A 21,965-nucleotide genomic window follows, 5' to 3' on the forward strand; every position below is an offset into this window, starting at 1 on the left:
ACTTGGAGCTGGCATCCCCCGGGGTAGCCCCAGCCCCAGCTTTGGCCATGACAGGACCTGGGTGGAATCCTGCTGCTTCATTTCTCCGCCCTTGGCATGAGGATGAAAAGCAATTTTTCACCCCTCCAGGGGTTTAGAGAGATCTGGGCTAACTGCCTTGGTAAAAGCAGGGCATCTGCCAGCTCCAAATCCAAGCAGCAAAGCTTTCCCCCCAAAGTCCGACAGAAGATGACAGCAGACATCCCCTTGCTCCCAGAGAGAGCACAGAGGAGATAACTTCAGCCCCCTGACACATCCCAGCAGGGGCCATGTCTCTGTTTCAGACCCTACTGTGGGAAGGAGAATCCCTTCATTTCCATCACACTCTTATCCTCTAAGGATCTTGATCCCAGGGGAGAGCGGCATGAACACCCCTTAAATCCTTCACAGCAGGCTTAGGGGAGGATTAGCTGCTGTCTCTACAGGCTTTACACTGGCCTCTGGCTCAGGAGCTGGTCCCAGAGCCCCGTTTCCCACTCTGGTCACCCATCCATCTCCGGGCTTGCATTTCCCAAAGGAGATGTCTGCAGGCAGAAATGGAGCAAGTTTGGTCCCTGTTGCATCCCAACCATTCCAGGCTGGCAAATCACTTCCCAAAGTGACAATCAGTTTTAACTGCAGACCTGATTGTGGTGTGGGTGCAGAAGATGGATGAGTGTTATGTCCTGCTCTCTGCCTGCACATTTCCTGTGGCTGGGAGGAGGACTGGAGAGCCTTTCCCAGGCTCTTTGACCCTGGCCTTGCCCCAGTGGGGAGACCTGCCCTGCTCCCCTCCTTTTGAGGGGTTCCCTACACTGTGGGTATTTCCCTGATGAAGGACTGACTTCTCCATCCCATCCCAAACTGGCTGGCTGGTGCCCATTATCTCTTTCTGTCTTTCCCTTCAGGTCTGCAAGCAATTATACAGATCACTTTCCATTCCTGTTGCCTTCCCTGCTTAATTTGTCCCAGCAATGAGATTTTTGTCCTTAATTTCACTTCTACCCCTGGAATCTCCTTCAACTCTTTACCATTTCCCATCCACGAGGACTTTTGGACCACAACAGCTCTCACAGACCCTCCCAGGATGGCTTTACTCCAGCGGAGACGAGCTTGCATAATAGCTGTTGACACCTTAACTCCATTTGAATCGATCTTGTTTGCTAATTAGCTGATTGCAGCAACTGGCATTAATTACCTTGGGGGATTCTGCCTTGTCCTTCAGGGTCAGCAGTGGCTGCCATGTCCTGTGTAAGTGGTGGGAATCACAGCAGTGAGATGGCTTCTGCTCCAGGGCCAGCTCTTGCAGGAGCTGCTGGGACTTGTAGAGATGCAAAGGACATACAAGAGGGGAGCCTGGCACAGTGATTTTAAACTCCTATTGTGCCTCAGAGGAACCAAAACTTCAAGCTATTACAGAGCCTAAAGTGGATTAGAGTGCCTGTGTGTGGCATGAAGAGGAGAGTGGGTGCAACCCTTCACTCTTCCTCAAAGTGCAACTGGAGATGGCTCACTTGGTTAAGGAGAAACTAAACCAGGGAGCTTTTCTCAGAGGGCATAGTTCCCTTGCAAAGGTCACTGCCAAAAATTCATGGAGCACAGAAGACATTCATAGAATCCTAGAATCCTGGAATGGTTTTGGTGGGAAAAGCCCTTTAAGGTCATTGAGTCCAACGGTCAGCTAAATCAGCCGAGTCTGGTGCTAAACCGTGGCCTTCAGCAACACATCTCTCTCTCTTTGAAACACCTGCAGGGATGGGAAATCAACCATCTCCCTGAAGAGCCTGTTCCAGTGTTTGAATTAGGTTTATGGCCATTAGGTTGGGTGAGGAGGGACCAGGCAGTGTTGTGGAGAGTGAATTGAGTGAAAGCATTTGGGGGTCCAACAGCAGCCTGACTTGTGGGGTATCCCTGAGAAGCTTTGTGGCATGGGAGATATGGGGAAGGAGCAGTGGGTTTCTCCTCTTCCTAGTCCTTTTTTCCTCTAAGCCCAGATGCACAGGAAGGAGGCTGGGAGGACCTCCATGGAGCCCAGCTAGAAACACCTCTGCCCCAGCCCCCTGGCATCCAGCCAAGATCCATCCTTCCACCACTCCCCATCATACACTTTAATGATAACTCCAGCTCATGTTTTAACCAGAATAACCATGTGACTCCAAACCAGAGCACCTCACACAAGCATATTTCCATCTGTGAAGCTGCCTGGGTCACCTTCCTGCCCCAGAAGAAGTTGAGCAAATTGGCAGAGTTGTCTTTTGCCTGAGTCACCTATTTACATTGACAGCTTCCCACGCTCTATCCCTCCAGGCCTCCATCCCTTTCTGCCAGGCTAACCCCACCACTCCAGCTTCTCTTCTTTCTCCTTCTCTTCAATATTGCACTGCAATTATCATCTTGCCAGTCTTCTGGGATCAGAGAGAAATCCCAGGACTTCTCAGAGAGGATGAGCAGCAGGCCACACCACTCCTCATCCTGCTTCTAGAGGCTCCCAGAGGGAGCAAATTAATCTGAGCCCGCTGTTTAGAAATGTTTATCCCCAGGCCATGCCATTTAGTGACTTCCTAGGTTACTAATGGACTGGAGAGCACTTTGTTGCCCCTGTGCAGCAGGAGAACATCAGCCAGAAGAGAAATTATCGAGCGTTTCTGCCTTTACTCCATTGTTATCAGTATTTTTCTGATCTCCAGCTTGGGGACAGGGAATGCTGCTGCAGCTCAGATACTTCACTGCCCTCCTTTTTCTAAAATCAAAAATCCCTCTTGTCCATAAACCTCCAGCAGAGATCTGAGATGGCTCAGGAAGAGGAATCCCTCATTGCAAACTTAATGCCATAATTCTCTTGAGCCAGAATACCGACAAGGTCTTGCCCTGGTGACTAATGTGGGTGCTTCAGTATTTTTGGTGGAGAAGAGGCAGCCCAACTTCACTCTCCAAGACCCTTTAACTCTCTACCAGTGCTTCCAAAAGGCCAGGCCTTTGATTCTTTTTAGACTCATAGAATCATTTTGGTTGGAAGAGACCAAGAGGATTTTCAGGGTGAAATTATTATCTGGGCACCTGCTGGCTGAATAAACCTCACAGGGCTCAACCACATGTAATGCCATCAGTCACTGCCAACAACCCCATCTGTCACCTCGCCATCTGTGTGGGTCACTTGTCCTCCCCTTAAATCATGGAGGGGTTCCAAAGGGAGTCCCAGGGCCAAGTGTCAGGATCACAGCAGATGGAAGCCATCTCTGCAGCCAGGTTGGCAGGTCGGCATCACCTGAGGCTCTCGCTGCCTTCTGAAACCATCACTGATGTGTTCCAAGCACCTGGCAGTGGTGGCTATGAGAGGGAGATCCTGGGTTTGCACTGTTTACCTGATGGCTGAGTCTCTACACACACAAGAAGCAGCTGGAGGTCTTAGCATCACAAGGGGCAGACTGAGATGACTTTGCATTTGGATTTGGATCTGGATTTGGATTTGGATTTGGATTGGTGAAGATCTCTGGCACAGCAGAGACTGTGTCATACCTGGCCACGTCTGATCTGGCCAAGAGATGGACAGCCCATTTTTACCCCTGCAGAGGAGCTGTGCTGGTGGAGCTCATGGGACTGCTCCATGAAGGATGAGTAGCATGTGAGCAGGTGGCTGGCTCTCTGATCTAAGGGAGGAGTTGGGTGAGGACATGGGACTCCTCAGAGTGAAACAGACCCAGGCAGGGAGCAACAGCAGCAGGAGGCAATGCCTTTTGTCTCCAAAGGTTTGCAAGGTTGGACACAATGAAAGTCCCTCCTCTCTCTCTTATCCGAAAAGCCACAGCCCAGGAGGCATTCAGTGCTGCCTTACAATCCATTCAAAGCAGTCAGGATCAAACCTTTTTAATGCAAGAAAGAAAACAAACCCAAAGACAAAAAAGCTATTCTGGAGGAGGGAAGAGGAAGGAAGTGGCTCCCAAAGTATCAATGACAACCCCTCCTTTAACCCCAGATGGAGCTGTGGGATGGGTGTCCCTACACCAGTGAGACCCTGCAGGGCAGGTGCACCTTTCCCTTGCTGTGAGAGTGTCACAGTGATCAAGCAGCAGAACTTTGAGCAGGTTGGGTTAGGACCATGAGGATCTAAGTGCTGGAGAGGTTATATCACTCAGTGGGAAGGGTTGAGCAGGATGAGATGGGCTCTATCAGGGCAAGGAAGTTGGCTGGCACCAAAGCTCACCAAGCTGTTTGCACATGGCTTAGATAACATCAACCCCCACATGCACTCCCTCCTCTACCCCTCTGCTTTATTCTCTCCTTCAGTCACCATGACCTGGTCAACCAGACCAAATGGCTGTGTGGGCTTCTGGGGTCATGTGGTGGCTTTCAGAGGCTTCGTTGCCCCTGGCTGTGATCTCAGCTGGATAGCTAGAAGGAGCTAGACAGACCCCTGGTCCCCACATCTCCAAACTAACTGGGGTTGTGTCTTTTGTACATTTCTCCTCTTTCACTGGAACCATCAGATGAGGTTTTTAGGGAAGGGACCTTTGAGCCATTCCCAGGCAGGGCTAAAGCTCTGGCACTTGGGGAGAGATGGGTGGTAGTGGTGGTGGTGTGAACTGGAGCAATGAGTGGATTTCAACCAGAGAGAGTTCTGTGGGAATGAACACACCCAAAGCCCCACTTTCTGCTGGGCAGCTTGTTGCAGAGGAGAAGGGAACCTGCAGGTAGAGAAAGCCCCACTGGAGGAACCCCAGCAAATCCCTAAGGAAGAAGAAGCCAGTGAGGGTGCTCAGCCCACCCTCCTTTCAAGCCCACCTATGCTGGCATGCTGACACATTCAGTCTCTCTTAGCACCATCTCCTATCCCACCACCCCTGCAGACTCGTTCAGAGGAGGCTGGCTTTTGGAGGATGACCAAAGGTCACTCTGGAGACAAACACAGGGTCTGTTTGGAGCAGCACAGGGCCAGGCCATTTCCCCACAGCCTCTGACGTGTCTCAGGAAGTTGTGGTCTGTGAGGGGTGAGTCAACATCAGCAGGAAAAGTCTGGCTATTTTTAGCACCACTGACATTTGGGGGGGTGGGGTTTAACCCCTCTCCTTCCTGCCACAGCCAACATCTCAGCAGTGCCTCACTCCTGGTGCAGCCACCTCGAATGGGGAGTGAAGTCACAGCTCAGCAGCCACCACCAATGTGGTGCTGACACGAGTGATAATGGTTCTTCAGACAGGATCACACTAGAAGCAGGCAAAAGAAAAGAAAAAAAGGAGAATAGAAGGCTCCCAGGGAGACATTTTGTGGCTCTTTAGTGCTTAAAGGGGGCTACAGGAAAGCTGGAGACAACCTTTTTAGCAGGGTCTGTTGTGACAGGACCAAGGGTGATGGTTTAAACTAAAAGAGGGAGATTCAGACTGGAGGGAAGGAAGAAATGTTTCACACTGAAGGTGGTGAGACCCTGGCCCAGGTTGCCCTGGTTGTGGGAACCATTCCAGGTCAGGTTGTTTGGGGCTCTGAGCCACCTGCTCTAATGGCAGATGCCCCTGCTGATTGCAAGTGGTTGGACTGGATGACCTTGAAAGGTCCCTTCCAACCCAAACCATTCTATGATTCTATGATAAAGAAGACCCTTCCCAAGGCAAATAGGTGCCAGCTTCACAGGGTGGTGCTTCCTAGGCTGAGAAGATGAAGGAAGCAGGATCAGGGTGGCCAGGAAGAGGCTGTTAAGAGCCATGGAGACAAGGCAAGAAGATGTACAAAGATCACAGAATCACAGAATATGGTTTGTTTGGAGAAGACCTTCAAGATCATTGAGTCCAACCATTAGCCCAGCACTGCTAGGCTGCCAGTGAACCATATCCCTCAGCACCTCATCTACACAGCTTTTAAACCCCTCCAGGGATTGAAACTCTACCACTGCCCTGGGCAGCCTGGTCCAGGGCATCATAACCCTTTTGGGGAAGACATTCTTGTTCATGAACCTGTCAAGCTGCCCTCTGAACCCAGGTGCCCACTGAGCATCACTTGTATCTCACGGCAGGGAACTCTCCAGCCCAGCTACCACTGCACAAGGGAGGAGATGTCTTCCATTTCTTCCTGATTTCTTCCTTTATCTGCCTCCTGACATTTCTTTGGCTAAGTGCTTTTCCTTTCCACACTGGAAAGGAGACAAAGATTGACATCTGTGTGTCATTTGGCCGTGGCTGTGGTCCTGCTCCCAACTGCAAGCTGTCAGAAGCGCTGCCCCAAAGCCACCAGCACTCTTGTAAAGCCTCCTGGGGATGGCTGAGTGATTCATCAGCACAGATTCATTTAAAAGCCTACAGAGGAGAAATGCTGAGAAGACTTCTGGTGTTTATAGACAGATCCCACAGCAGTCCCTGCCAGCAGCACAGGTGAGACCAGCAGCGTGGGATTACAAATTAATGAGGATGCTGTGCCAGGATGAATTCTGCCCCAAACAGATGAAGTGCAAGCTTGAAACATGTGTGAAGTTCCTCTGGAGCTTGTTTCACAAGTGCTTCCCATCTTATGGGCACCTCTGAAACATCCTGCTGCCCTCAGCTCAAGGGTTGAGGTAAAAATCCAGGAGCTGTGAGACCAGAGGTCGGTTCAGTGTTCTCCCCTTGCAAGTCTCTGCCCAGCACCAGCACAAAGCATCAAAAGGCTTTGGCTGGCTTTAGTCCACAGATGCTGGGTTAGATGGACAGCACAATGCACAGCAGTAGGAGCTGGGGTGGAGGTGTGAGGCTTGGTCACCAGGGTCTTTTCCTCATTCAGTGGGGGCTAGATGGATCCAGGATGGATCCTTGGCCTGATCCAGAGTGTATCAGTTATTTGCTTAGGGCAAGGTGGCCATGCCAAGCTGAGGAATGCAAGTAAACCTGCTGGAACTAGGGAAAGGGATGGTGCTCTGAAAAGCTGGAGTGTGGTCCATGCTCAGCAAGGAAAGGAGGACACACACCTGACATGTACCACAGGGCTGCTTAAAGCCAACGTCTAGGAGCTTCTCCCCAGCCTTGCTTTACTCTTTCAAGATTTCTGCTCAGCTGGCATCAAAATGGTTCTGAAATGCCAACCAAGACTCAGGAACCCCCTCCAGTCCCCTGTGGCAGATGGAGAGTGTCCTCTCCCATCTGCAGCTCCTCATGGGTATGAAGGGGCCTCGTGTGGGCTCAAATTATTTCACTTAATGAGCAGGAACTGCTCTGAGCATTTTAGCTTTCAGACCAGTGCAATGCTGGGATCTCAGGGTGCAAGTACTGGTGCAGGTGAACCTCCAGGTAGAGAGAAGACTTCTGCATCATGTCAGCACAAATAACCACTGAGAGTTCACTTGACATTTCTCCTGGGAGCTCAGCCACAGAGCTTGCCCAGGTTGTACAGACTGGTGGGGATTTTAGAATAGCAGAAAAAGACATCTACAATCATTGAGTCCAACCATTAACTCAGCACTGTCTAGTCCACCACTAAACCATGGCCCTCAGTACCACATCTACACAGCTTTTCAGTCCTTCCAGGGACAGGGACTACACCACTGTGCTGGGCAGCCTGTTAGAGCTCTTAACAACCCTTTCAACTAAGACACTTTACCACAGGTCCTACCTAAACTTCCCCTGGTGCAACTTGAGGCCATTTCCTCTGGTCCCGTCACTTGTCCCTTGGGAGAAGAGACCAACCACCCCACCAGCTCATTCTAACACTTCACCAGTTCTGCAGCAGAAGTCCAGGGAGCTCAGAGAGCTTCTGGGATCTTGAAATGAAATGGCTCCAAGAGAAGAGAAATCAAAGAGGAGAATTTTTTCCTGCAGAAGAGAAAAACTCAGGAGGAGTCCCTGGGGTCCCATTTGACAGCAGCCAGTCCAAGGGATCCTTTGAGCAGAGAAAGACAATCTGCTCCTTTCTTTTCCCCCTTTTTTTCTTTTCTCTTTTTTTTTCTTCCTCCTTTTTGCCTTTTTCTTTTAAGCTCTAGGTGTCTCTTTTGTTGTGGCTCCCACTCAAAGCTGCAAACCCCCAGAACTTTAAGCTGCTCTGCACAGGCTGCATTGCAGCCTGAAAAGAGGTTGGAGTGAGGTGGGGGTTGGTCTCTTCTCCCTAGTATCAGGTGATAGAAGGAGAAGAATTGTGCCAGGGGAGGGTTAGGTTGGAGATGAGGAAAATTTTCTGTCCTGCAAGAGTTGCCAGGGCTTGGAACAGGCTGCCCAGGGAGGTGGTGCAGTCACCATCCCTGGAGGTGTTTAGGAAAGGTGTGGTCATGGCATTTCAGGACATGGCTTGATGGCCATGGTGGTGTGGGGCTGATGGTTGCACTCAAACTTAGAGGTCTTCTCCAAATGAAACAATTCTGTGACTTGTTCACTTTCTCAGCACGGGCATCGTGGTCATGAACAGCTCGAGCCTCCTGGGGAAAGGGAGGTTTGCAGAGGGGCTGCTGCCCCAGAGTGAGCTGCTGGAGATGGCAAAGTCAGGGCAAATCTTCCTTCCACTGAGGGGAAAGAAGTGTATGAAATGGGGGCGCTGGTGGTGCCCTCGCTGAGATGGGGAAACCTCTGATGTCTGGGGGTGGTGCTGGTGGGGCTGCTGTGCTTCTCTTGGCTTTTGGGGGACAAAGACTGGCATTGCTTCCATGGCCTCTAGGGGAAGTGCAGTGAGGCATGCTGCATGTTGCCAGGTAGAGGGGGATCTCGAGCCACCTACCACACTCAGCAGGGGAAACCATGGCCAGGATTCCTCATCCAAAAGAACTAAGCTTGGGAGCTGGAAGCGATTGATGCCGTGCACGCTCTCAACATGCTCACCGTCGACAACTACCTCAAAGGAGGTTGGAACCAAGTGGGAGCTGGTCTCTACTTACATATAACATGCAACAGGACATGAGGAAATGGCCTCAGGCTGTGCCAGGGGAGGTTATTCTTCACACAAAAGGTTATTAGGCAGTGGAACAGGCTGCCCAGGGAGCTGATGGAGTCACCACCCCTGGAGGTATTTAAAAGACAGATGGATGTGGTGCTGAGGGGTGGGGGTTAGTGGTAATGGCTTAAGAGCAGTGGTGGGATGTGAGCTCTAGGTGACTGGTTGGATGGGATGACCTCAACAGTTCTGTGATCCTAAAATGTTATGATCCCACTGGTGGGAAGGGTCAGTAACCTGACAAAGCTCTTGGGTCAGCTCTGGTTATTGCAAGAGTGGTTCCTGGGATGGAGAGGCCTTGCTGCCTGTGTGGCTGTTTCCAAGGTGCATGCTGGGAATCTCTTCCAGCGGTGTGTAAACCAGCCTGGTGTTTTGGAAGTCTTGGGTTCTGAAGTCAAAGGGCAAAATTAAGAGCTTGAGCCTCCACAGGAATCCACTCTGGGCTAATTCACACCTTCCCCCTGCCCCCAGCAGCATGTTTTGCCTTAGTTTCAAGGCAGGCACAGCCCATATCTGATTTTTATTAGCATTATTGCTGGCTTCCTGTTCCTGCTGCTCTCAGCCCCACAGCGCCCACATTGTGCTGGCAACTCCTTTGACAGGTCCTGCCGATAGAAAACACACTTGGGCAAATCACTCGAAATCAGCAGCAGCTTTGTGTGGCTTTATTCCCCTCCTTGTGCTCCCTTCCTGACTGCAAATAATCCGATACGAGGGTGGAAGCTGCCCAGCCCTCAAGGGGAAGCCTGATTGCTCTCCTGCCACAGCGCTGGAGAGCAAGTTGCCAGCCCCCAGCCCCCCCCAAATCACCACTGGAGCAAAATTAAACACTCAGCTCCCCAAATGTCCACGTGAAAAACAAAAGAACAACAACAAGATATCCACCCCTCAAATCCCCATCGCAGCGCAATTAACCCACCAGCCCCTAAAATCTCCGCCTGAAGAAAACCAGGCAGCTAGACCCCAATTTCCTCCTTGAGCAAAACCCCAACCGCTGGGCATCAAAATCCCGATCTGAACATAAACAAAGCACCAGCTCTCAAAATCCCAAGTTGAGCAAAACCAAGCCGTCGAAATCCAAACCCCGAAGCCCAGGCTTTCGGACCCCAAATCCCGGGAGCTGTTGCACCCCCGGTTCCCCGTCGGAGGCCACGGGGCTGCTCTCCAGCCTGATGGGCACAAAGAGTTAAGGTCCCGTGGGCTGGGGCAGCGGTGGCCAATCACACCGAGCAAAGTGCAGCGCTTGGCCCCGGCTCAGCAGCAGGTTGCTCTCTGCAGGTAGCACTTTGTTGTGTTTTTTTTCCCCTGGGGTACCAAGAAGGGAGACAATGAACTTGGAGACCTGTGGAGGGCAAGGAGCTGGAGGATGCACCCCTGGTTTGTCCAGGTAAATCTCCCGGATTTGGCGGCGGGGTTGGGGTGGTGGTTCCCTTTCTTTTCCTTCCCTCTCTCGCTGGGCGTCTTTGTTTGAGCCCAGAAAGAGGCCGGGCAGGGGAGCACAAGGATTTTGGGTGGATTGGCGTGGGGCTGAGCTGGTGGGGCATGCTGCAGGTGCCTTTTGGGGGTGGGGTGTACCCAGTGAGCTGCATTTGCACTGCGGGGGTTGGAGCAGAGATGGGGTGCACAGAAGTGGGTCTGCTCAGGGTGGGGAAAGCTGCTTTCCCCCAGCTCCCCACACTCACCGTGGATCCAGCTGGCATCCACCAGCACCAGAACCTTGCACTCCGACGGATTTGGGGGCTCCACTCTGGGGAGCAGCACTAAGGTTGGTGGTGGGGGCAAGCCACGATTGGGGCTTTCTCCGAGCGCGGTGTTGTGTCCGGGGAGGGGCGAGCACCTCCGTGGCTTGGCTTCGTGCCCTTGAAATTCCTGCGGGTGAGTTAATGATAAATCACAACCGGGTCGGTGGCGTGGGCAGCCGTGGCAGGTCCCCTCCGTGTCCTTCCTGCTGGCATAGTGCTGTGGGCAAGGTCTGGAGATGGCAGAGCCAGACAAGGGTTGTGGTGATGACTGCTTGGCACCTCTCCAGGGGAGATGGCTCATCCCAAAAGGCAGGATCAGCTCCCCCCTTCCCCCACATCCTTGCAGCACCTTACAGAGCTGGGGTCTAACTTGTGCTAAATCCTGGGAGGATCTGGTTACAAGGAGGGGGTGCTGGTGTCCTTCTGCTCCCACTGAAAGGCATGCAGGGCCAAGGAGCAGAGGGATCACACTGGGATCCCTGAAATTTGGGATATGGAGACAGATGAGGCTGCTCAGGCAGCTGCTGCTGGAGCGAGGTAGATTCAGATCAGACATTAGGAGGAAGCTCTTCACAATGAGGGTGGTGAAATACTGGAACAGGCTGCCAGAGGCCCCATCCCTGAAGACATTCAAAGTCACCCTGATCTAGTTAAAGATGTCCCTGCTGACTGCAGGGGGGGTTGGACAAGGTGACCTTCAAGGGTCCCTGCCAACCAGATGCATTCTGTGATTCTTTGCTGAGGTGCCAGGCAAGAGGTGTAGCTTCCCACCAAGGGACTTTCAGGGGACAGCAGCACCATGCCCACACGCTGCAATGGGTCAGGAGCCCCCCCTGAAACTCCCTCTTGCAATAATTGACATCAGGCAGCACGACCACCAGCAGCTCATCTCCAGCCACCTTGACTAGGAAGCAGTTCCTGAGTAAGAGGAAAATGAAGCACACAGGGCTGGAATGAGTTCAAGTGGTCCAGCCTGCAGCATGGAGAAGCCACATGTGCAGCCCCACAGCCAGCACTGAGGCTGCTCCATCAAACCACCCTACCCCTACAGGCAGTGAACTGAGGGAGTTTTCTGTGTGCCCCTGGTGTTTTCCAGGCAGCAGTTGTTTCTGGGACTTTACTGGGGACAATAACCAGCCCACAGCTGGTGCCTTCCAGGGACAGCCACAAAGGTTGGTGGGCACAGATAAGACCATGTTTGAATCCTTCCTGATGGACATACAGAGTGTGAGTTGGCAGTTTAGGCTGAGCTTGAAACCATCCTGTGCTGCTGGCACTCTGTGCTCCTTGGGATGATGGACATGCCATGTACTGGACAATTCCTTCAATCTACCCCTGAGTGATTCCTGGAGGACAACAACCTGGATCCAAACCTCGGTTTTTGAGAGCAGCCTGGGAAAAGGGGATAAAGTGCCCCTGAGGATGAGGACTGTACCAGTGACACAGCTTAGTTACAAGGCCACACCCTGTTTGGTCCAGTCAGGGCTTGGAAACCTTCAAGGATGGAGATTGTAAAGCCTGCCTGGATCTCATACACATCACAGAGCACTAAGTTACATCTCTCTGTCACCTGTTAGAGTTTCTCTGGGGCTTTGCCCACCCCACTGCAGCCTCCAGAGCAATTTTGATGTCTTGCTGGAGCAGCTCAAGCATGGTGCAGCCTGCTGAGTGAGCCTTTCATTCCACACCTTTGTCTGCTCTATCACATCCAGAAAATCCTGTGGATTAAACCCAGGAGCACCCCAACATGAGGAGCTGTGCTGGGGCTTGGGATGGTGGAGCAACTTGTCCTGGATGAGCAATAGCAGTGCTCTTGGAGGGGGTTGTTGCTGATAAGGGGTTTCTAGGCAGCTGCCAGGGTCTCTGAGCCTTGTGCTTGCAGAGGGATGCTCTGGGGCAGAGCTGTGGTCTGCAAGCATGGACCCAGCACAAACCTCTGGTCCCTTCATCATTCTCACCATCAGGATGCTGTGCCACAGAGGCCTAGGCATAGCACATAAGCAGTGGGGTGTCCATTCCAGCAGTACTTGTGGGAGCACAAAGGGAAGGAGGACAAGCAGAGCAGCACAGACCCAAGACCATGTGCAGTGTGGTGGAGGTTTCAGCTGTGCTTTGCTGTGATTCACCCCTCCTGCCTCTTCTTGGGGGAAAAGGAAGGATAGGGGTGGCAGTGGAACGTGTCCCTTAAACATGGAGGAGGAAAACTGATAGCAGAGGGGGAGGATTAGCCAAGGAAGGTGGAGCTGGCTGCACTGCTCAGGCTTTGTGGGGAAGAACAATGGGGCCTTTATTAAGCAAGGGAGGGGGTGGCTTGGCAGGCTGGTGGCATGCCCTTGGCCAGCTGGAGAACGGGGCACTGGGGTGTGGGATGGGACAGTTTGGTACCCAGTGTCCCCTATCCAGCTGTGGGGGCAGGGAAGTGGGGCATGGGATGTGACAGTGTGGTACCCAAAGTGTCCCTTGGCCAGCTGGGAAAATGTGGAAATGGGACTCAGGACATAGGGCATGGGATAGGGGATAGGATAGGTTGGTGCTCGGTGTCCTTTGGCCAGCTCTGGGGACAGCAAAGTGGAATAGGACAGTTTGGTATTCAGCTTGTCCCTTGGCCAGGAATTGGGACAAGAAACAGGGACGAGGGGCATGGGATGGGACAGATTGGAACTCAGCGTGTCCTTTGGCCACCGCTGGAGGCATGTGGAAACTGGGACATTGGAGGTGGGACAGGAGGTGAGCCAGTTTGCTAGCAGACGTACCCTCTGGTGGTGGGATTTGTCCCAAGGTGTCATTGCAAGCCCCACATAGAATCACAGAATCATAGAATGGGTTGGGTTGGAAGGAACCTTCAAAAATCATCTAGTTCCACCCCCCCTGCAGTCAGCAGGGACATCTGCCCCTGGAGCAGGTTGCTCAGAGCCCCAAACCACCTGATCTGGAGTGGATCCGGGGATGGGGCATCTCCTACCTCTCTGGGCAACCTGGGCCAGGGTCTTACCACCCTCAGTGTAAAAAAAAGTCTTACTTCTCGGTAGTCTGAATCTCCTTCTTGTGGTTTGAACCACCACCTCTTGTCCTGTCACAACAGACTGTCCCCCTCAGCACATACGCTGAGCCTCTTCAGGGCAAACCTGCCACGGCTCTCCCTGTCACCCACTCACAAGGGTCTCCAAGCACAGTCACCTTTCCCAAACCCTTTGGCAATCTGGAATCGTGATGGGTGGTTTATGAGAGCATACTGGCCTGGTTCTGGGGACCCTGGGGACCCTTGCAGCTGAGAATGAGGAACATTCCATGCTGGGGGTAACCTGGATAAAGTGCTACCAGCAGACCTTGGCAGAGGGACCTCAGGGACAGAGAAAGCCATCATCCCGTGGGCATCCCCTCACCATCATCCCGTGGGCATCCCCTCACCATCATCCCGTGGGCATCCCCTCACCATCATCCTGTGGGCATCCCCTCACCATTATCCTGCAGGCTCTCCCTCAGCAACACAACTCTCCCGAAGAGCCTCCTGGGCCTTTTCATCTCCTCTCTTTTGTTTCAGGCTTATTATGTAAATAGCTGCTGTGGCCCCTGTAATGAGAAAGTCGTTTCCCAGCACACAAAAGCTGTAATTATCTCATTAGCAGACAGGAAGGAAAAGGAAACGTTTGGAAGCCTCTTGGTTTGATTTCCCACAGCAGCCCAAGAGAGCACAAGTTCTGCAACAGGGACCTGCCTCCCCCAAATCCAGCCCCTCCACACCATGCTGCCACATTTGCAGGGGAGGGGAGCCAGGTTTGGTTCTTATGTCTTAGGCAGGGCTATGTGCTGGGAGGCTGATGGCTTTTAAGGGGGCCCAGTTATCATCCAAAGGATGCCATGGGGCTCTGTGTGGTCCCCTCAGTGCTCTCAGCTGCTGGGACGGGAGGTGTCAGAATCACGGACTGGTAGGGAAGTGGTGAAGTCATCATCCCTGGAGGTGTTAACAAAAGTAGGTATGGCACTTTGGGACATGGTCTAGCAGTCATGGAAGTGTTGTATAGAAGGTTGGACTTGATGTAGCTGTATTTTCCATCTGAAAGTGATTTGGGAGAAGACAACCTTCTCAGAGGTGTGTGGTGGGACAGCTAAGACAAGCAGTGCACTTTGCAGGGCATGATGAGAGCACTGAGTACAGATGCAGGTACATCTGACCTTTCCCAGCACTGCAGTGGTCCTCCCTTATGCCCAAGTCCATGTGCCCCAGACCAGCCAGGGAGCCTCAGGTGGGCTCCCATCTTACCATTACTGTTGGAGCTGTGTCATGGGAGCACAGGGTGACCACATCGACCTGAGCAACAGCCTTTGAGGTGCTGGTGGCTCTTCTGAAACCCAGATTCAAACATCTCCTATTGTCTCAGCCTGGTTACAGGTCTTGAGCTTCTGTGGTGTTTTTCCCCCAGGGCTTGTTAATGCTTCTCTGGATGAAGGTGGTTTTGCTCCTTAGAGCTGTTTTCTTGCTTCTAATCCACTACTGACCTTTTCTCTCTCCCAGTCTCCAAGAAGCAGAAGGTATCCTAGCAAATGAGTTGTCACTGCTTTTACACTGTTTCTAACCTGCTCCACCAGCTCAACACATGAGGATATTTTTTCCTTCAGCCACACCAGCTCTCTGCCAACATACTGGAAAGCCACCAGAGCTCTAAACACAGAGCAGGTGTAGGTCTGCCCTACCCCAAAAAAACCCCAACCAACCCAACCTGTTTTCCTTGTGTGGGCAATGGCTTGGTGATGAAAACAGACACAAAGCAACCTGGCTGGTGGAGGTCACAGGAACACCTCTTACTGCAGTTGGCAGGGGGGTGGAATTCTTGACCTTCAGATGCCTTTGCTGCCCGTCCTGCCAGGACCACATGCCTGGGAGGGAGCTTGTGCCAAGGCACTGCCTGGCTTTTGGGCGGTTTCCTGGAGCTCACTCTGCCTGAGACCAGTGATTGATTTCATTCTGGCATGGCATGGTGCCCAGGTATGGCTCCCAAAGGCCTTTGTTACAAGAGTGTTAACAATTAACCTGCTGGGGCAGACCCAGCCAGGTCTTCACCATCTCTGTGTAGTTAACCATGTGGCTGCTTATATGAGTGCAGGTCATCTTCTGTCTGATCTGATGGGACTCACTGACATCTGGGTAAAGCAAGTGCAAAGATGCAGAAAGTGTTTTATGGATCTCAGCACAGCAGAGGTGAGGACCTGTTGAAGTGGAGGCCACAGCAATGCTGGGGGGGGCTGGAAGCCCTCTGCTGTGAGGCCAGGCTGAGAGAGTGGGGGTTGTTCAGCCTGGAGAAGAGAAAGCTCCAAGGAAACCTTCTGGTGGTCTTTCAGTATTTAAGCAGCCCTGATCAGAAAGTTGGAGACAGGCTTTTGAGCAGGGATTGCAGGGAATGAGGAGTGACAAGGGGTTTTAAACTGGATGAGAGGAGATTTAGATTAGATGTAAGGAAAAAGTTCCTCACTGTGAGGGTGGTGAGACACTGGTACAGGTTGCTGAGGGACATTTTGGGTGTCCCACCCCTGAAAGTGTTCGAGGCCAGGTTGCTTGGGGCTTTGAGCAACCTGAATTAGTTGAAGATGTCCTTGCCCATGGCAGAGGGTGGGACTAGGTGATCTTTACAGGTCCCTTCCAACCCAAGCCATTCTATGATTCTATGGATTGTTATTTTTACAATAGCATCTAGTTGTCCCTTGGGTGCTGCAGGCATGGTAGGACACCTTGATAAGAGGTGGCCATGAAGAATTTACCCACCACAGCTGGGGAAGAGGAAATTTCACCCCAGATTTTCTGCATCAGGCATAAACTCACTGCTGTTTCCAACACAAAGCTGCTGGGGATGAGGCCAAGGGGCTAATGTGGTTGGATGGGACAGAGAGGTCATGCAGCATGGAGATGGTGGTGAGCTGCACTACTGTGTAAAGTCCCAGCATGCACAGCCAGAGAGAAGGCTTATCTGTACCGATGAGACACAGCACCTTCCCTTACCTAGGGAAGGTGTTGGCATGGAGACACCTACCAGAAGGGTGCTTTGAAAAAACCCAGGCAGGCAGAGAAATCCTGTGCAGCTTTTATGAACAGAATAATGCTGGGAAATGACCTCAGCATTTGTTCTGGAAGGGCTCCCTCCTTCTCCTTTGTGTCTACACAAAGTCCCCTGCTCAAGTTCCTGCTCTAACTACAGGGCTCTGGCAAACTGGGGTGAGGGCAGGATGTGGCAAGGCTTGTGTCAGGTCTTGGAGGTGGTGAGTACCGTGATGGATGGATGGATAGATAGATGGACAGACATCACTCAGGAGTGATTTGAGTAGACCTAGTTCTCCTCATGAGGTGGGATGGACTTGGTGTCTTCTTGGGAGTCTGCTGAGAATGAAGAGTGTGGTGGTGCTGGTGCCTTCTCATCACTGCAGATAGTAAGTAGCCTCTGGAAAAAGAAAACATCTGGAAAGGGCATTGGCTGGCAGGTTGACTAAAACTTCTGCTTTGGTTTTCTGCCCGTCTGGAACCTCCTCACCACAGAGTAGGGGAAGGAACTTTCACCCCTCTGCTATGGTTCAGGGGTCTCTTGTCAGCCCAGTTGTGCCTGGAGGTGACTCCTCTTTCTTTCTAAAGGACAGACTTGGGAATGAAATGCTGGTAAAGGCAAGCTGTGGGGCTTCCCCCACCGTGTTCACAGCCTGCCAGGCTGTCCTTGTTCCTCTCATTGGGGACCACCCATAAACCCAATTTCACTTCCTGTTCTTATGGGAAGGAGGAGGTGATAAGGAGATTTAAGGAGAATTGTCCCAGGGAAATTCTTAATCACAGATTCCTCCAAACCTGGAAGGAGAACAAAATGACCTTCCAGCTCTGGGGTCAGAGCATGGTGGTGTTGCTCCTTACTCACTGTTCTCAAAACATTGATTTTCCAGTTTACCTGAGAAACAACCAAGGTAAAGTCTGACTGGGAACTGGAGCTGGCCAGAAGATACAGAAGTGAGAACTGCTCCTGCAAACAGAAGAGGCAGGCCCTTTTTGGCAAAGCTGTGCTGTCAGGGATCTGCTGGCACTGGGAATCTCCTTACTAACATATTTGTGATGCTTATCCGTATGCTCTGGTTATCAGATCCTGCCTTTAGAGTAAACAGAAGCTAATCACCATTTTTTCTTCCCAAATATTTTCTTGGATGGTTCCCCATTAAAAGGAAAAGGGGAAAAAAAAAAAGGTTGTAAAAAGGAAAAAAAACATAGCATAGAAAAAGGGGAAACAAATGTATGGCAAAAGGTCTGTTTGCAGAGCCTGTCCATCCCCAGCGGGTTTTGCATTACTGGCACTGGATGGGAACATCCCAGCTCAACATCCCAGAGGGGTTTGGGACATGGTCCTAAGCAGAAGCCTCCTTGATGTGGAAACCACTGCCTGAGGGTCTCCAGGGTCAGGGAAAGGCTGCAATACTCCCCCAGTGAAGACCACCAATGGAGATGCCACAAGGCTGAGCAGGAGCCTTCCCCTGAGTTGTCTTGGAGGATGTTGCCACCATTTTGCCCAGGCTGTGGCTCTCACCCCACTAAAGACATTTTTCTTCCTTAGCTCATACTGCTTGTTGTTGTGGGGTTATGTTTTGAAGGATCAAACTTTCCAGTGACCTCATCCTGCCCTTAGAAAGTCAACATAAATGTGTAAATGTCACTGTGGAATTTACCCAACAAGGAGAATGTAACCTGGATTTCTCCTCCACCTACTGAGTGAGGCCAGGGAGCACTGCATGGGGCAATTTGGCTACTGCCTTTCCCCTGTGTGGAGCTGAGACCTTTGTCCCATAAAAAAGGCACAGCCTATAAGGCTCTCAAAGTCACTGAAAAGCAGATTCCAAACCCACCTGGACAAAGTGATCCTGGACAATCTGCTGTGGGTGACCCTGCCTTAGCTAGGGGGTTGGACTGGGTGGTCTACAAGAGGTCTCTTCCAACTGCCACCACGCTGGGATTCTGAGGTGTTTTGGAAAGAACCAAGTTCTGAGAAGATCAGGATGCTGGAGCAAGGGAGGATGCTCCAGGCAGCACACCTTGCAGAAGCCTCCAGTGCTGGGTTAACTGTTGGACTTGATCTTAAAAGTCCTTTCCAACCTCAGATGATTCTGTGATACTGATCTGCAAAAGGTGTAGTAGATACTTTTTATCTCTTACACAGAGCTTTCCTTTTCCTCCTTCTCCTAGTGCCACTGACCTGTGCCTCCACCTCGCTCCTGCACTGCCATGGCCACTCTAGAGACGCTGCCCATTCTTAGTGACCCAACCTACCCTAGCCCAGAGAGTTTCCACAGCTTTGCCCCCCGGCCATCCCAGCTCCTCTCCCGGCGCGCCATGGGGAGCGTGGGCAGCGGCGTTGCCAACGACCAAGAGTTCGCCATGAAGAGCGTGGGGACCCGGACGCAGAGCAGCAGCCGGCAGCTGGAGAGCTCTCGCAACGGCTACTCCACGCGGGAGATCTCCAACCGCTACTCGGGCGAGGAGAAGACCTACAAGTCAGAGAAGGTCTCCAATTCCCTCTACATCAACGGCGACTTGCGGAAGAGCGAGAAGGTGAAGATGGACATCTGCGGGAACGTGACCACCAACAACGAGAAGAACTTGCCGCCGCCCCCCCAGTACCGAGAGCCCAATAACCCACCAAAGATATTGCCGATCTCCGGCAAACTAGACCAGGTGAGAACCCCCCACCCCCTGCAGCAGCTGGATGACAGTGGCACAGCTCTAGAAACACAGACCAGGCAGCCTTGGGCCACGCTGCAGTCCTGGCAGTCTAATTCAGCCTATGGAGGGGAATGTTAGTTCTTGAGGAACCCAAGAATGTGGTCAGAAGTCTCACAGCTAAGTTTTCAGCTCATTTAAGCATCTACTTAAGTCACTGACTATTCCAATCTACCTAAGATACCTTGCCTGCCTCCCTGACTGATGGGGACAGAGCTGGAGTTGGCTCTCTGTTCAGAAAGTCCAGCATCTGAGTCTCTCAGTTTTGTGCCACATACAGGCAGTTTCCAAGAGCCTACTGCCAGCAGAAGTTGTTGCTTGAAAGCAGCTATGACCATCTGTTCCAAATCCCAGTGCTCCTTGTGAGGGACAAGTAGACAAGACTTGAAAAATACCCCTGCTGCTGCCCATCCATGGCCAGTCCTCATGGCTCATACTGGCTTTGGGGAGGAAACATCTCCCACACCTAGAGAAGCAAAGCCCCCACGATGGTGGTGAGGAGCAAAATCCCCCAAGCCAGCAGTGGCTTATACAGCCTGCTGCTCTGCTCCAGTGACTTCCATAATTTGTGGCCTGGAGATGCTGCCTTGTGCAGTGTTATTTCTGGTGCCCTTGTCTCCTGGGTTGTTAATCCACCAGCCCCTGCAGTCCATCTCAGTCCTGAATGCCAGGCACCATTTTTTCAGCCTCCAATGTTGCTTGCTCACCAGGGCTCACTCTGCTTTCCCTGGAAGGCATATTCAAAGAATCTTTGCTAACACAAAGGAGCTTCCTCTGGGTTAATTGTCACCTGAAGCCCAACATGCAGGAAAGGAGATGCAATCCCATTTTGAGGACAATTTTGTTTCTGTAGGTGCACTCACAGGGTGAGGAATCTGCAAGGCTTTAAAATCCTTTCTAAATCCTTTACAGCCCTTGGTTCTTCCTCCTCCCAGCCCTGCTTCTGCCTGCAGAAAACACAAACATTCAAATGAAGAGCAGCTTCAGCATGTTCCTCGCCCATTGTCACTGCACATGGGCCAGCAATGGCTGGGGTCACAGCTCCTACCTTCTCCTGTCAAGGCATAAGCAGGACATGATGACCATGCAGAGGACTGCTGGCAGGAGGGAAACATGGTACTCCTGGGTCACATTTGCTGCTAATCCAAGAGTTCAGTTCAGTTTTCAGCAAATGGGAAACACACCCTCAACACTAGATGTACTTCAAAAACATAATCTGCCACAACTGAAGAGTGAGGTTTGGTGGGCAGGTGGTTGGCTTCCTTCTAGCAAAGAGCACTAAGAGGATCCAAGGGGTATTCTAGGGAAAAATCACATAGATTTGGGGTGAGTCAAGACTTTGTTCTATCTTCAGTTGAGGCAAGAGAAGAGAAATTGTTGCCCTCTGAGTGACTGGACTGGACTTGTGTTAAGTCCAAATGGTCCAGGGTATAATAGAGCTGAGAAATAGAGAGCAAGCTCAAAACATCTTAGCTCCACAAGCCCCTGTGCTGCTGTGTCTCTTCTGTGTGTTGTTACCAAGCTTCCTGCTGTGTTTGATGCGTGGTCCTTTTTCCTTTTGCAGAGCAATGAGCCCTTAGTTAGACCCTCAGCCTTTAAACCAGTAGTTCCTAAAAACTTCCATTCCATGCAGAACCTCTGCCCGCCGCAGAGCAACGGAGTGACAGAGAATAGAAAGAGCTTGAACCATGCCAACAGCAATAGCCCATCCGCACCCAAGAGTGGACTGGACAAGAGCAGCCTTAACAGGACTACAAACCAAGTGGGAGGCCTTTCGGATTCAGGGCGGAACTCGTTAACCAGCCTGCCCACCTACGGGACAGGCTACAGCCAGCACGTGGGCCCCATGAGCGCCTCCACCAGCCACATCAACCGCATCGGAACGACCTACGTGGAGAAGAACATGGTGGGATACAACGGGATATCTACCTCAGACAGCGGGCGCTCCTCGAGCAAGAGCACCTCCTCCTTCAGCAGACTGAACCATCTCAACGAGACGATGCCTTTCCACTCGCCTTCCACAGACGACATCATCCAAGACCTGGAAGACCGGCTGTGGGAGAAGGAGCAGGAGGTCCTTCAGATGCGAAGGAACCTGGACAAAAGCGAGGCGGCCATCTTCCAAGTGTTCGAGGAGAAGCAGAAGATCTGGGAGAGGGAAATGGAGGACCTGAGGCAAAACTACGCCAACAAACTGCAGCAGGTCTCCAAAAAGGCACAGAGGGCTCAGCAGGCCTTGCAGCTCCAAATCTTCAAGCTCCAGCAGGAGAAAAAAAAACTCCAGGATGATATGGGACAACTCCTCCAGCAACGAGAGGAGCTGGAGAAGAAATTTGTGGCTTTCAAGAAGGAGCAGGCTGAGTTTCTCCCAAAGATTGAAGAGACCAAGTGGGAGGTAAGAGCCTGCTTGTAGCAGACCTTAGGTGAGGTTTTCACTGATGGCTCTGATAACCTAAAGTACCTCCCTGTTTGCCCTCAGCAGACCCCACAGACAATGGCTATGGGTTGGTGGCTTCCAGATACCAGATGACACTTCAGTGACATCTTCAGCTAAACTAAAATGACCACAATTTTTTTGTGTAGACCTCCTGCAATTTGGC

The 21,965-nt window shown here is 51.8% G+C and overlaps 1 protein-coding gene across 3 annotated transcripts in view; it reads left to right on the forward strand.

The window, feature by feature from the left end:
• LZTS3 (leucine zipper tumor suppressor family member 3) overlaps window positions 1–21,965 on the forward strand; it is a 41,543-nt gene that overhangs the window by 9,081 nt on the left and 10,497 nt on the right. Inside the window, exons 1-3 of one of the 3 annotated variants that reach the window (XM_068149444.1) lie at window positions 10,153–10,276; window positions 18,832–19,320; window positions 20,930–21,760. In XM_068149444.1, coding sequence (XP_068005545.1) covers window positions 18,871–19,320; window positions 20,930–21,760 — 1,281 coding nt within the window. In that variant the 5' untranslated portion in view covers window positions 10,153–10,276; window positions 18,832–18,870. Of the gene's footprint in view, window positions 1–10,152; window positions 10,277–18,831; window positions 19,321–20,929; window positions 21,761–21,965 lie in introns of those variants that run through there. The other 2 variants (XM_068149443.1, XM_068149445.1) reach the window with 2 other exon arrangements.

The sequence above is a fragment of the Melanerpes formicivorus genome, unplaced genomic scaffold (genome assembly GCF_026170545.1).
Source record: "Melanerpes formicivorus ecotype bairdi unplaced genomic scaffold, bMelFor1.0.p_v2 SCAF_18, whole genome shotgun sequence".
Lineage (NCBI taxonomy): Eukaryota > Metazoa > Chordata > Aves > Piciformes > Picidae > Melanerpes > Melanerpes formicivorus.